The sequence below is a fragment of the Tenebrio molitor genome, chromosome 3 (assembly GCF_963966145.1).
Source record: "Tenebrio molitor chromosome 3, icTenMoli1.1, whole genome shotgun sequence".
NCBI classification, from domain to species: Eukaryota; Metazoa; Arthropoda; class Insecta; order Coleoptera; family Tenebrionidae; genus Tenebrio; species Tenebrio molitor.
The window spans coordinates 28,755,564-28,770,881 of record NC_091048.1 but is presented as its reverse complement, the minus strand read 5'-3'; the positions used below and the strand labels follow the sequence as shown (position 1 = coordinate 28,770,881).

The 15,318-nt window shown below is 36.8% G+C and overlaps 1 protein-coding gene and 2 long non-coding RNA genes across 4 annotated transcripts in view; 2 read left to right on the top strand and 1 right to left on the bottom strand.

Annotated features, from left to right (window-relative positions):
- Positions 1–375: 375 nt before the first annotated feature.
- LOC138126243 (uncharacterized) lies at positions 376–1,936 on the top strand. Its single transcript, XR_011157709.1, has 3 exons — positions 376–550; positions 991–1,626; positions 1,682–1,936. It is a non-coding gene; the product is annotated as an uncharacterized lncRNA (long non-coding RNA).
- Positions 1,937–1,940: 4 nt separating this feature from the next.
- Positions 1,941–15,318, bottom strand: part of LOC138126244 (uncharacterized) — a 19,865-nt gene continuing 6,487 nt past the window's right edge. Inside the window, exon 3 of one of the 2 annotated variants that reach the window (XR_011157711.1) lies at positions 1,941–2,030. This is a non-coding gene — a long non-coding RNA (uncharacterized lncRNA). The remainder of the gene's footprint in view (positions 2,031–15,318) is intronic. The other variant, XR_011157710.1, reaches the window with a different exon arrangement.
- Positions 8,221–15,318, top strand: part of Dr (muscle segmentation homeobox protein Drop) — a 24,271-nt gene continuing 17,173 nt past the window's right edge. The window contains exon 1 of the mRNA XM_069041964.1: positions 8,221–8,895. Within this exon, the coding sequence (XP_068898065.1) occupies positions 8,346–8,895 (550 nt within the window). The 5' untranslated portion in view covers positions 8,221–8,345. The remainder of the gene's footprint in view (positions 8,896–15,318) is intronic.

Genomic DNA, 15,318 nt, shown 5'->3' with positions numbered 1-15,318 from the left:
TCTATAACAATACAAGGTCCCATTTCCATCACAACAAAAAATTTTCGCCCTTGCCCATTGGCGGGTGTACATTTTGATGGCTAATTTATTCCACGTAAATTTGTAACGCTTTTTCCAAAAAAAAAAAATAGAAAAAAAAGTATTACATATTTAACAAGCTCTGTTACGTGTTAAAATTAACACACAAATTAACATACACCCTGTATACAGATTTGAAAATTTTGTAACGGCTTTTACGTATTATTAACTCTGAAACTTAGTTTACTCTAAATTAGAATTGATAAAAATTTTGTTTGGACTATTTATCACTAAAGAATGTTTTCTACTGTTCGAAAAAAATTATCTGTTGGTTTTTGTTCTAGCGGTGGACTTTCATTTCTTCAAATGAAGTAAAGACGAGTGTTGGGTTTATCCACTTATTTTACAACGCATTAATGCATTTCTTTTAATAATTTTAATAAATTATTTTATGTATTTGAGGGACAGAGAGCATGTAAAGTGATAATAAAAAATAATGGATATTTATAAACACATTCAATTATCTTAGCGAGTAAGTAACAAATATTGTTTTATTTAAGTACATATTTTCATATTTAACAAGCAACCATTTTTAACAATTTATTTTTCATGTTCATTTCCTGAGATACATAACCGGGAAAGTGGTATAGGTATAACTAAATATATAAACTTTCCCGGTTATACCTAACTAGACATCTGCAAAGATAACCTGAAAATTTACAATTAATTAATGTTTTATAAGACTTTGTCCAAACGAACACGAAAAACGTTATTCAATATTCGTGCGCTGTCACTTTTCAGGTATTCGACCTGTCTTACATCACTCGGCGAACGCCTCGTGCTTCAAATTCGGCCTCATACCTGAAAAATAATCTGACAGCGTTACTCATATGAAAATAACTATTACACAATCAATGAAGTTCATTCGATATGATTACTACCTCTTTATTTTTGCTTTGATTCTTCTTTCAGTTGCACTTCATCAAATTGAAGACCTGCAAGAACTACATATTCTTACAAATGTTTCGTCTTGGTGTGTTGTCCCAACATGATGTTTCGAATTTTTTTTCTCTGTGAAATGTTACTTTTTCTTTGTATCGAGGTAGCAACTATAATTTTTCGACTGTTAGATGACATTTTTCGGTAGCTACAAAAAATCTGCTGTGTTCCTTGTTTTCCAAAAGTGTTGTTACGTGTAGACGTAAATGAATATCAAATTAATTGATAATGACAATTTTTACCAAACATAAATTTTACTTAAAACTCATGATAAGTACCTAATTGTTATGAAGTTTCCGAAAACGTATTTCAGATAATGAGAAACACGTTTGTCGCTACATCATACGTAGGTACTGAATAAATTTATCCCCGACAATTCGGTGATTTTATTGTTTAATTAAAATTTAAAGCTGACATGTATTTACAAGATACGAAATTTCTTTCACATTTTCAAAAAACTAGAAGTTCGTTTTTGTTTGTCGTGAACGTCTTTTTCGGATTTTTCTTTCGCATCGTTTCAAACATTTTATGCGACGTAAAGAAGACTCTTTCCTCAACAGCACTTTACTACAATCGAACACGCTCGTAAGAATTATACAATATACCTAAGTAATTGTAACACTTGATCAGAAAACATTTTCGTTTTAATTCTACACAATTTCAGATCTTCGTCACACGGGGTCAAAGGAATTGAACACCTCCCAAGTCACCTTTCGTGTTTCCGACAACATCATGATCTTAATGGGTTGCGTCCTTTGGGAGGCTTGTCTTTGTACTCTGCTGTTAGGTGTCATAACTGCTAGATTACTAGTTTTTCTCTTTGACTATGTTGCCAATCTCTTCTTTTAACTCAACGCAAACGATGTACGCAAATCATGTACCTACATAATTTTAATAAATAATTTACATTTCTCACAAATTATTTTTTAAATTTCCCGGGTCCTTTTCGCACCCTGGATGGTCCACATGGTTTCCTCCCGTTGGACCCATCTGTCACTCGATTGTCCATCACACTGTCGAAATTAATTGGTTAGAAAGTCAGACCGTGGCCACACTCGTATTAACGAAATTAATTTCCTGAATTTTCCCATTCCGTCGACGTAAACCGGAGCAATAAAAGTAAATTTAAACGTCAAAATTGGGTCTAATTCCGCTCCTAAGAACATAAACACCGTAACATTTGTAGATAATTGGTATGTTGCTCGGTAATTGTTAACAAAAATGTTAACGAAGCTTAATATCGGCCGTTTAGTGTCTACCCTGTCGCCCAGCACCAACACAAATGGGCCCATCTATATGCGTAGATACAATCAGAGAGAGGACTACGTAATTATTAAATGTACAAGTTAAGCTGCTTAAAAACTACGACGGTAATTGGCTCCGTAATTAAAAGGACTCGCAATTTGGATGTTTTAATTAGGGGGCCAGACCGGACGGCATCGCGGAGGGAGCACCCACTCCGGACTCCCGAACAAAAGAACGAGGAAAAAAAACAAGATGAAAATGAGTCGGAGAGAGTGACGATTTCCTCTAATAAAAACCGAGCTGAGCCAAATTATTAGCACATGAGACGGATCGGGTTGCACAGATTCGACAAACAAGGACATGTGGAGTGAATTACAATGTAATAGGTACCGAATAAAAGCAAACAAATTGGGTACGACGTAAAAACCACAAACTCAACGACATGACTGCAAATTTGACGCGAACGCTACTAATTAGGAGCGACTAGTGCATGTTCCTCCAATATGGTCATAATTTTGGACCTGGTGTTCGTTTCCTCGCCTGCTGGGTCCTCCAGGCTCCCACGTGTTTTTACACTCTTCTAATTAGTCAATTGGTCGAATTAGACACCACAGCAGTTCCAGATTTTGATGGAAAGGCGTGTTTTAAAATTATTATTCTAATTTCGTAATTAATTATTAAAATTCCATATTATAACAATTAAGAATGACGTGATTTATGGCGAAGTCGGCAAGTCAGCCTTGAATATAATGTGTAATAAAAAGAGAAGGATCAAGAAAATTAGTAATTTTTAAAACTCTACAATACAAATATTAGTTTACGCAACGTGGGCGTGAAAAACTTCTTTTTACAAGTGCGAGTGTTTTAAACCAACACGTGAAACATGTTTAATGTAGGTAAAAATAAAAATTACATTTTCATTCCATCAAATGAATAAATACAGTGATAAAAGTAAAAATAATATACCACCAGAAATTCTTTGTGTAAACTAGGCAAAAATGAATAGGGAATTTTTCTATTTTTGAATTTTTTATAAATACAGTTTAAAATTTGTAATAAAATGTGTTAGAAATATATCAATATACACATCAAATGTAATGTTTCAAGCACCTGTAACATTTTAAATTTATCCAGTGTTTAAGAATACGTGGGAGGATTGGGGCAATTATTTTGCTTTCCATGAAAAATTGTGGAATTCCCTATTCATTTTTGGCTAGTTTATTTTGTTTATTTCTGTAGCAATTTAGGCTGAACTCGGTTAAGTGTAAAAGTGGTAAAGTGTAAAATACTCCTCAACTCTAAATGACATGTTTACACATTTTGAACTGCTACGGTATCTTAATTTTTACACACTAATCAAACTATCTGTCACTTTACCGCACGGAGTGTGTAAACTAACACGAAAATTTTAAGCTTTCAGGGACCTCCAAAAAAACTGTTTAGCATAAATAAAGTCCATTTCTATTAAGACAAGATTCCGCTACCATTGATCCGTTCAGTTCAAAAATGAACAGAATTTAATTATTTTTGTCTAAAGTTTGATAGCGCCGTCTTGTGGTGTAAATCGTAAGCATATCAGTTATTGGTGTAATAGGTTTTATTAATCAAAATGTGAGTATTTGACAGGTTTTGCAAAATTATTGGTTACAACAAATTTGAGATTTGAGAAAACGAGTAATGGGTCGTCGTCCAAAAAGATTAATACATACATTACTAATGCGGCTTTTCTTAAAACAATCTAAAAACCTCGCGCTGTAAAATGTAGCCTACCGCATTTGTATATAAATAAAAATAACTATTCCCAAACTGTAAAATAAGGTTTTCTGTTTTATACTACAAAAAAATGGCCACTATGGACGCATAATATTTATTAAAAAATACTTATCTTTGCTCAACGGTGGTCCAAAAAACAATTAGACAAATTAAGCCATAGGTAGGTACTTAAATGTTTTTAGAATTTGAACTAAGGGCATTAAATTTAATATTTTACCAACTTACTAATACATTCTTGATATTATTAATGTCACAATGAAAATGACCTTGAATAAATTTGAATTTACGGTGTTGTCATTTTTTTCCAAAATTTAAAATTGTATCTAACCTTAAGTTTTTTTTGTAGAGTACATAAAAGTTCGAGGAGACTTGACCAAATATTTTATCGTTTGCTCCTTGTCCTTTTTATCTAATGAGTTTATTTTAAACGTACAATTTTGAACATTCACAGTTACCATTAGGTAAAAAGAAGTTTTCTCACAAAATGTTCGTGCATTCATGAACAATCAACATTTTTTATGTAATTGGTAAACATTAAACAAGTGAAGAACATCCTGTAAATGTGTAATTTACTGATTTGTCTGATATGTATCATGTAACGAAGCTTCTAGAACCCAAGTTTTATCTAAAGCTCATTTCTGAATTTTCTAATTATTGAAACATTAATTTTCTTGTATGTCCCTGGTCTTGCAGTTTTAAAACTTTGTCAATTTCAACTATTGGTCCCGCACCGGTGACTAGCACCACCTAGACGCTACCGCTAGAAGCTTGACCACCGGATGAAGAACCAAGGTATTTCGCAGCAATTGCTCTATTTTCAACCCATTTGCTCTACATAAACTACGTAATGACAATTATTCAACCTACTAACAAGCACCTATCTTTCTTGTCTATCTTTAACCTTTATTTTCGTTCGTAATGACTCGTTATACTTTTTGTTTTTTATTAAATGTATGACTCAATTGGCGTCGACTAACCGACGATAATAGTCAAACCAATTGACAATCGCATCGCCAAAGACAACTAACTAGTCCATATTTGCGTAATTATGGCCGATCAATCGCGTTCGAATCGAATCATCGCCGATAAATTTCCATAACCGTGTCCGTTCCCTTCATATGACAGCCGTCGTCGTCTTCTTCGCATTCTTCTAATATCTCGCGTTCGATACGAACGCTACAACAAATTCACCCATTATATGAAATCCATCGCTGTCAACAGTTACTACCACTCGACTCCATTATTTACTCGCCGGTCTCCTTCATTATTTGTTACGGCTTCGATTTTCGAATTCGTAGAATTCCGATTTATTGGTGGATTTTTTCGTGGCGAAGGGACGCGCCCGTCGCGGATTCAACGGACGAGAGAGAGACGGGACGATCACAATGTGGCCTAATGAGCCTTGCAAATTGCTTGTTACCAGTTCGAAAATCGGGACAGACGGCCGCACAATAAAAAAAAAACGCGACCGATGTTGATGCAGTGTGTTTTTGAATTGATACTGCCGTTGCAATTAGATATAATGATCACTTAATTGTGAGTTATTGTGCTTGTTAACGGATATCTTGTTGGAATTATGGATGCTGCAGCTGGAACAGGACGTGGACGAAAATATAATTTTTTTTTCCGATACGGTGCGGAACGGATGTGACGGAGCTGAATTGATTGGGCAGAGTGCAAGAGATGTTTTGTGGTGCAAAAACGGCCCCCATTCAACGAGGAAATCAGACGGCTTTTAATAAAACTGGTTCCGATCCTTCCGACATTTGCAATTTCAATCACCGACCGAACACTTCCAAAATTATCAATTTTTTTAAACTCGACAACTGTACAAGTTTAGCAAATTTTACATCAGACTTTCACTTAAAAAAAAAACAGTAGGTAGGTTCACAATTAATAATTTGATATATTGTAGGTATCATTTGAACAATACGTTCAGTAATGAATAATAAATTGTTTAATTAATAAATTTTATACAATGTTATAAATTATAACCAACTTCAGCGATAAATAACGTTAAGTAATTGCCACGATTGATAAATTAAGTTATTACAAGGTTAAAAATTAAATGTTGCAAGTGCTGATTTAATTTTCTCAATTAAGATGTTTAAATTATTACGAACATAAAGTGGCTTATCATTAAATCCACTACTAATTTCATTTACCATATTTTAATTCAACAGATTTGCTTAATTAAAATACACCGAGTGGATGACCAAAATTATTCTATTCTTTTCACTCCACGTCGAGGGTTACACCTACTTTACTTGTTAAAGATAATTTCATTGTGTTAATTTTCATAATTAGACACGTAATTTACTTTACAGTTATTAATTATTTTTAACAATGTTTCCGGGTATTACTACAATTAAATTTTATTGAGACCATTTGTCTGTAATTTCTTTATGCCGATTAATTAATAAAACTAATTTTAAACTTACTTTAAACAAATATTTTACCAAATAAATTAGAAGAATCCAGGATAGGTACTAATGGGTGTTGTTGGGGTCATCTAGAGGTTATGTCTTCAGTAAATAGCAGGTGAAAGTTACAAATAGGTATTTATACGAATTAACAGAATTATGTATTTAAAATTAGGCACGTACCTAGATGTAGTGGGCGAATATGTAGATAATTTAAATTTTTTATTATAACATGTGTTCAATTGAAAAGATCATCGAATTGGCTTTGATCTTTGTGGCTATCTTTGTCTAACCAACTTAATTTACGATGTTGTTGTCTCTTAAAAAATAAAATAAATTCGATGAACTTTTCAATTGAACACCTGTTAGCTGACGTACCTCACTGGAGACTTCGGTTGGTTGGTTTAAAATTTGTAGCCAGTATGGAACGTTCATTTAAAAAAAAGTTTCATTTTCTCAACGGCCTGACAGTGTCAAATTACAATTTTTTAATAAATTAATAATTACCGCAAGCGTACCATTAATAATAAATAAACCTGATACTAGGTCCGTAATCTTGAGATGGCAATAAGAGGATTTAAATCTCCGTTTGATTTATATTTGTGGTTTCTTTGACGTTAGCGGATTAAAATTTTACTCAAATTGTACTTTAATAACGGTGCGGTCGGTCTTAAAAGATCAAACAGGTCAGTGGTTGCGACAAGAAAAAATCGAAACGGGATTCGCGAAAATAAACAAAAACTGCATCAGCGGCATTTACGCAAAAAGGGGTCAAAATGCTAGTGATGATAAGGAGAATGTTTGTAATTAGGAAAAAAACACAAATCACTTGGACATTCGTTGCGACCAATGCGAAATTCTGAAGATAATAGAAAATTAAACAGTGAACTTTCGTGATTGCGATTAAATTTTATAAGGTCTAATGAGGAGTGTTAAATACCGAGGTCAACTTTGCTGCAATGGAAGATTATTGTTTTGTGTTAGCCATAAAATAACGTAACAAAGGAAGTACTCCCGACGGATAAATTGCACCGATTACCATGGAAACAATCTCCTTCTCCCTCTCACCCTCGTCCTTCGCCCTCCGTCTCTGTCGATTCCTATTGGTAATGACTGCTAATAATCAAATAATCGGCGCATCTCACGGGACTCGTTAAGATCTTCGAGATGCTCGTCAATAGAGATTAAGGAATTCGACAATTATATTTAATAGCGTTATTAAAACTTAACGAATCGATCGTTGCAAAACGACGAGTTCCTGTAGACAATTAGTCCAATTTAAAACTAGTCCTGTCGAGGCGAAGAGAGAACGGGAGAAAGGAACAAGAAGAGGGAAAAAAAAGAACCGTCGCACAAAACAATTTCGTCTCGCAAATAAGCAGAGCTCGTAAAAAATTAACACTGCCAATAATACGAAATAACTAAGACCATCTTTCGACTTCGTAATTAAGTTATAACAATTTGAAAGGCCGCTTTAAAACGACCATAAACAAGTGCAAGCTCTTAAAGCTGCAGTTATAGTAATAACAAAAGTGTGGAAAAGGAAATAAAGGTGAGCACAGCGGACCAGCGGTACCGTCGACGCCTCCACCGTTCCCCATCGCTCCCCATTCCACTCGGGAGCAGTTCCACTGTAGCTCGTTTAAATTGGCCGTGTTGCCATTGGTCCGGATGGAGCGAGGTGCTCTAATTGAGGGCGTGGCGCAGCGGGACACGCCCTCCACGGTTACCGCCCCCCACACAACTCCGTTCTCGTTAATGACAGCTTGTTTGGTCAGTTCAGCTTGGGCATCTAGATGTAACAGTCGGTTTGATTGTAATAATAGTGTCGATCGCGCGATTATGGCGTGTTTGGGTGTTTGCTAGTGTACGCAAGATCGGCCATTCATGCTCAAGAAACAGTCGGAAAGTGCTCAAAGTATGACTATCCAAAATCTAGACGGTTTGGACACTAAGAACGGTGAAACAATGCAAAACATAAGCGGCGACAAGGCGAACAATGTACCGCAACAGTTGACCAGCAAGAATGGACATATCAGTTTCAGTGTTGCGTCGCTGCTCGCCGACACTAGGCCCAACTCGGCGGCGGCGGCGTCCAGTCCCGGCCCCCAGCAGCACTCCTCCGACGACGAGTACGACTCCAACCAGGAGGACTCGATCGTCGACGTCGAGGACCTCAATTCGGACAACAAGTCCGACGACAGTCCGTCCAAAGACGGCGACTTTTTGGCGCACCAGCAGCGCGAAAGGGACTTCTCCAAAGAGGCCGTGCTGAGCCAGGGCCCCATCAGACCGACGCCTTTCTCGGCGCTCGCGGCGGCGGTCTACCAGGCGGCACACCCCAACTGGTCCCACCAGGGCCTCGTCAACCCCTTCGCCGGACCGGGGCCCATGTTCCAGGGACCGGCGCCCTTCGGAGTCCCCAATTTGAACGCAGGTAGGTCGCGATTTATCGCCGATTCTTGATAATGAGGCACACCTACCTAGTCGATCGAGGCAATGGAGCGTGTGCTCGGCTACGCCTTTACATGCACGTAACGCGTTATTTATTTTGTAGCAATAATGTAGGGATTAATGGCGGGTGTGATTAAAAACTGAATTACGGTTGTCGACAAGTCCGTTTTTTATGGGGCGTTAATGGATGAAGAAATCCGAATAAATTATCGACTGTTAGAGCTGAGAACCGATCAAAAGGTCCGATGCACACGCACCGAAAAAAACCGATAATCCCGCCGTAAATTAGCCTCCCATAGCCACCTCGATCGTAATAAATTGGCTCGAGTAGTCGCTTGTTTGGAATTCCGCCATCTCGATTATCTAATAAATAAGGATTCAGCCCGGATAAAATGCAAATAATTTAATAGTCAACTAACTAATTGCACATAATGCCCATTTATCTGTCCGTCGATCTGTTGCGACCATGTTTTATGGCGCGTTCACACCGTACGCGCACTTACCGACGATAAAATGGCCGAGCCATTTGAAATTTTCATTTGTTTAACGATCTTATCACCTCTTATGACTAAGTAATTTACGCCGCCGCCGGCGATTACGGCCGAGAACGCTGAGCCTGGAATTGCTCCGTCGGAAGAACGATGCATAAAATCCGGAGATTACACGGAGCCCTCCGGTTAATTGAAAGCTCATCGACCCCGTCCATGTACAACACGCCGCCAGACCTAGCACCGTGGAGATTAACAGAAACAACGGCACCCGAATGAAAGCGACGGCGGCGGTGGCGGCGGCACCAACTCTCTCATGTCAAAAGGAAATTATCACGGTCGACAACAATTCACCACTATTTATTATACCGACAATTAAAAATAATTTGGTTGTGTTTTTTATATTTTGTCGTAAAAAAAATTCGAATAATTCTTCCACCAGGCCATAAAACCCAGCCGCGACATAAATTATGTCGTTAACGCCGAAAAAAATCTATAAAATCATAACGGTGCACAGTTATTTTCATTTTTGCGGACAGGTTGACGCCCAGATTTTCATGAAATTTTCACTTTCAAAAATTTTTAATATTTATGGTTACTTCCATATTTTAGATTATTATATCACATGATCAAAAAATGCAATCAAAGTCACTTGTCTATCACAAAGTAAGATTTAAAGATACATTTTTATAATTCCAAGTAAAAACTATCTTGCGAAAAGCATTAAACACAGAATGTTACTGTTTAGTGCTTGATAAAATACTAAATGACAGTAGTGACATTTCAAGAGTTAGGAAAGTGAGGAAAGGAAGCTAGAAAAGACATTGACTTTTGTTTTTCATTTCGATGGTATTTTTATTTGATCATGTGATACTTCGGCAGTCCAATCATAATTCAAGTGTGTCGTAAATTGCTCTTCAAAACATTTATTTCTTGCGATCAAATTTCGTTTACAGTTGATTTTGTGGAAAGTAGGATCCACATTATCTGCTTGTAAAGATTTATTAATAAAAATATAAATAAACAAATCTTATTTCCAACATGTAGATACATATGTACTTAATTATAATAGGTATACAGGGTGATTCATATAGTTTCATAAATATTTTAACCAGCGGCAGATTCCGGTCTCAAAAGGCTCTTGACAATAAAATTTTGAGTCATACATCAAAAATTGGCAAAAATTACCATATTGGTTTTTTCACTATTAGTAACGGCCATTCTTCGCTAAATTATTCCACTTTACGTCCAATGTATAACAAATGTCATGAATGTCATAATAGAAGAAACAATTGTTGTTTTAGAGAAAATATTGGTATTACCTATAAAGTTCGCTTTAGTTTCATTTTGACAACAATGCCTGACAGTTGGTTTCAACGTAAAAAAAATGTCATTTATCTGCAATTCTTAAAAGTTATAGTAGGTACCTACACTATTCAACATGCTTTATCTTCAACAATTTTAACCTTAGAACCTAGACATTTTTGTAAAAGTGTCTAAGGGTTCGAATTTACCACCGGCTAAAGTTTGTATGATACTACATATATGAATCACCCTGTACATACTTCGGAAGGTATACTATTCCTCGTCGAATAAGATATAGGTATAGAGCTCACAAATCCTATCGGATTCAGAGTGTTTATGGAGGCCATATAGCCTTTTCTAACGAGGAATACTAGTTGGTACAGATACCTATGTTTGTTTTCATTAGGCCTTCGAAATGTCGTTTTACGCCTTAAAACTAAGTATAATTAAATATCGAATTATAAAAACAAAGAGAACCATTTTTACTCAACTGCCAACAAATAAATTATTATTATTATTTTTATTATTATGACAAAAGAATGACAATTAAAATAGTTTTAATGCTCTAGTTAGATAAATAGTATTCAATAAAATACATTTCAAAATATTTATTTTATCAATTTATTGCAAGTGCATTGTTAGCCATTGGTAGATATTCATACATCAATAAAAAATACTGACAGGTAAATATAAAAAATTACAAAATGCACCATACACGACTGCAATTATTTATATTCATTATTATTTATATTCATTTTATCTAAATACACATATAGGTACTTGAAAAAAAAAACACGATTAAGGTAGGCGCTCACTAACCTTCACCGTACGCATCGCCTCTATCCGTCGCTCAACGATCAAAATTTTACCTTCGTTAGGAATTATTCCGTCACGACTTGTTTTTGAACATTTAATTTTTATTTGAATATTTATTGTTATGTTTCTTTATAATATTTTTTTATTTAAAGAATATTGTCACCGCCAACAAGTTGTTTCACCCTGACATAAATTTAAGAAAAATCTATATGTCACTGTGTATCGAACGGATGTTATGGCCCACACCAAAAAACTACTTGTAATCAAGCAGGAGAATGAATTTCTGTTACCATTCGAAAAAAAATCGCATAAAACTTCTAAAACATACTCAATTCGCATACTCGCATGCATCCCCGTTTTTACGTTTCCCCACATATTTTTACACAGTGAAACATTTTTAAAAACATCTTGCGACGCCAAGATTGTGTCAGTGAACAGTGTCGTTCGTTTTTTTTAACGCGACCGTGACAACTCTGCAAGTTTTTTGACAGCTGTCACTCTATCGTCGGACCGTGATGGAGTCGCTATCGACGCTTCGAAATTCCGACGCCAACTTGTACCATTCCGACATAATTTCACGTGTATTACATATTCTTCAAACTGTCATCATCCAGAGTAATTCCATTTTATCAGAACAGTTCTAACGACTTTCCAGATATTATTAATTTGTTTACTGATATATAATATCCCACATTTGTACGACTCGACTGTGTTGGTGGTGCAATAAATAAAGCCATAACTCCTAATGATCGAGATTATTTGACAATCGCCGGGTCAGATGTCAAATTCCTGTTTATTACCACTGCCTACTACGTTATTATCCTCAAAGAATGATAAGCACCAGTACGATTGAAAATGAGAAAGTGCGATTAAAATTACACGATTGAATTAATGGCGCTTGTTGTGGTTTTTTATTGTTATTTTGCAATTGTCAGTGTTTGCGACAAGATACACACAATCAATATCTATACTTTAGATGTTTTACAATTAATTAACATTCATATCGAACAGCTTGTGACCTTACGGAGTAGTAACAATGGGAAAAAAATCGTTAATCTGTCACTAAGTGCCAAGCAATTAATTATAAAACAAACAGCCAGTCTTGTCGGTGTTAATGGCAGAGTGAAAATAACAAGAATGAATATTAATGTAATGATTAAAAATTAAGAGAGTCGAGTCACGTGACCGGTACAAATGCACAGCGTGGAAAACGATTAAAAATTCAAATAAACCAATGATAAGGCCAAAATTTGAATTGTCAAAATTTGCAAAATGTCACCGCAACAAAACGCTCGAGCTGTTTATCTGACACGTTATAATTGCGTCGCCATATTTCAATCATGTCGAGACACCTGTAAAGTTAATTAAATAGAAACCAAGTGGGGAAAAATGTGAAAATTTATACCTGACGATAATTAATTAGTAAAGTCGTCGAGACCAATTAACGACAGTTCCAATTGCCATGGAAACGTCGCATGTGGCTGCTCGATTTTCCGGGAGCGCGCGCGCGCCACTGTCGTGATCCGACCGTACATGCTCGATTAATTTTTTTTCTTTTCTTTTTGTCAATCTCTAATTCTAATTATGAGCGAGGGTCACGCACTCGCCTCACGCAAAATCCTGAAAAATAAATCACTGCCCTGGCCACAAGGCTGATCGAAATAATTCGCCTTACGCGAAACACAAATGGAAAAGCGTACGATTGATCAGAAACCGCGGCGGCGGTAATTAATCGGAAACGATAATCGAATCGATCGACTATTTTCGATCGTCGTTCGATGATGCGGCCTCGAAAAATCGTCGAATTAATTAGTTCGGAGCGGCGGCGGCAGCGTCGTAAAAAAAAATAAACACAAACAACGCGACCCAACCGGCAATTAAGCTCACGTGACTCGAATTTCAATTACAAAATCGCGCTCGTATATTCATACTTGGAACCATAATTCATAAATCAAAATTACGTACATAATGTGGCGTCTCAGCGGCGTAAATTGAATGATTTCCGGGCAGAACAGCAGGTAATAACCGTATCGATAATGTAGGTAGCCACTCGCCAACTAAATCAAACACAACATAACGGTAAAGGGGGCCACACACCGTCCGAAAACCAGCTCCGGACGGTGCATCCTGTCCGTTTTCGGGGGATTCTTTCGAACGACACGAAATGAACGAGCGACGGACGATCGGTTCGGGGACGGGTCGAACGGTGTTGGAGGCGGCGATCCGCCCCGGGCGCGTGTGCCTCCCTTTTACAATTTTTCGTCACGAACCGCCGCCACCTGGTAATTAGACGAGAGCCGGTCCTGTCGCCGTCTCCGTCGTTCGCCGTTGTCCAGAAGGAGACGGCACCGGCCCCGTCCTCTAATTAATCCCCTGCCATTTGTAATATTAAGGACGTATTTTATGGTGCCCGCGAGGTGGGCTGCGCGCATAATTTTCAGGTGGTAAATTTATTTTAATTGGATTTCATTTGGGCGATGGGTTTCGGCGCTCTCTCTGTTATTATCTCGTTAATAACTTTATTAAATTTCTTTTTGTCGGGGACCGACGGATCCGGACCCCGGATCGATTTATTCGCCTCCAATTACAGGTGAATCGGTGGCACCGGGAGGGGGACCGAAGAGCGTGCGTTGGAGGCCTTGTTAACATAAATCTAGATGGCTTGTCGTGGATCAGTCGAACAAAAGAGACTTCTGTCAAAGCCCGGCCTCGCTCAAATCGCGAATCGAATTCAGATCCGTCAGGCTTGCATGTCGTTGTTCCATTGTTTTTGGATTTTGATGGATTTCCTGCAGATAAACTTTATTATTCGGTAATTGTTGAATTTTGATGAGGGGGCCGCTGGCGACGATACCGACCGGCATCCAATTTATTCTTGTTTCGTCCTTTTCTCCTCCGCGTACGCGGTTCCGAAGAATCAAATTTTATTATTATTCCTCCGACCGGCCCTCGCATATCTGCGTCCACTTTTCAACAGACAGACAGACGTCCGGCCGAGCTTCGTTTCGATGAAAACGTTAACCACCAGGTGTCCACTTCTCGACGTTGGGGTTGTTCGCCGTAACGCGGACTCCAATTAATTATTGACAATTAAAATTCTCTTAATTAACCGACGAATACAAAAAACGCCGGTCAGGCTTTCCTGTCAACCCGCACCCATTTAGAAATAACGCAATTATAAAAATACGAAACGACAGGAAATTTACCGTGTTGCAATTTTCCACACCAGAAGTTTCCGTTTCCTAATGTTTAAAAATTGACCCAGAGACAATTTGCGCATTTGCGGTTGGTTTGCACAAATTAAAAGTTAAAAATACAAACATCAACAACAAAATACATACAAACAAACAAGTAATTATGTAAATGTGATACAGATAACTGTCAACAAAATTTCCAATCAATATGTTTTGCGTTTTACACGACCGAGCATTAATTTTTGTTGAGGTACCTACATGTTGTTTTCACAATAATTTGCGCCACATTTAGATTCAGTACTGTATTGCGTGGTAATTCGCAAGTGATAAAATTTTAAATAAAAGAAATGGATTTGTAATAAATTTGGAGAAAACTGCGCTAAACAAAAGAAATTAACTCATTTTTCAATTAATGAATACAAAATTAAATTAAAACAGAAGCTAAGATCCAAAAATTAAAATATGTAGGTATGTAGGACTTAAAATGGTAGGTATAAGATGAAAATAAATTTTAATTAATTAAGACAATTAGGTGAAATTAAATTAACCAGGTTTTCAACATATTGTATGTAGGTACTTCAGTTCAAAAAAGAAATTAGTACC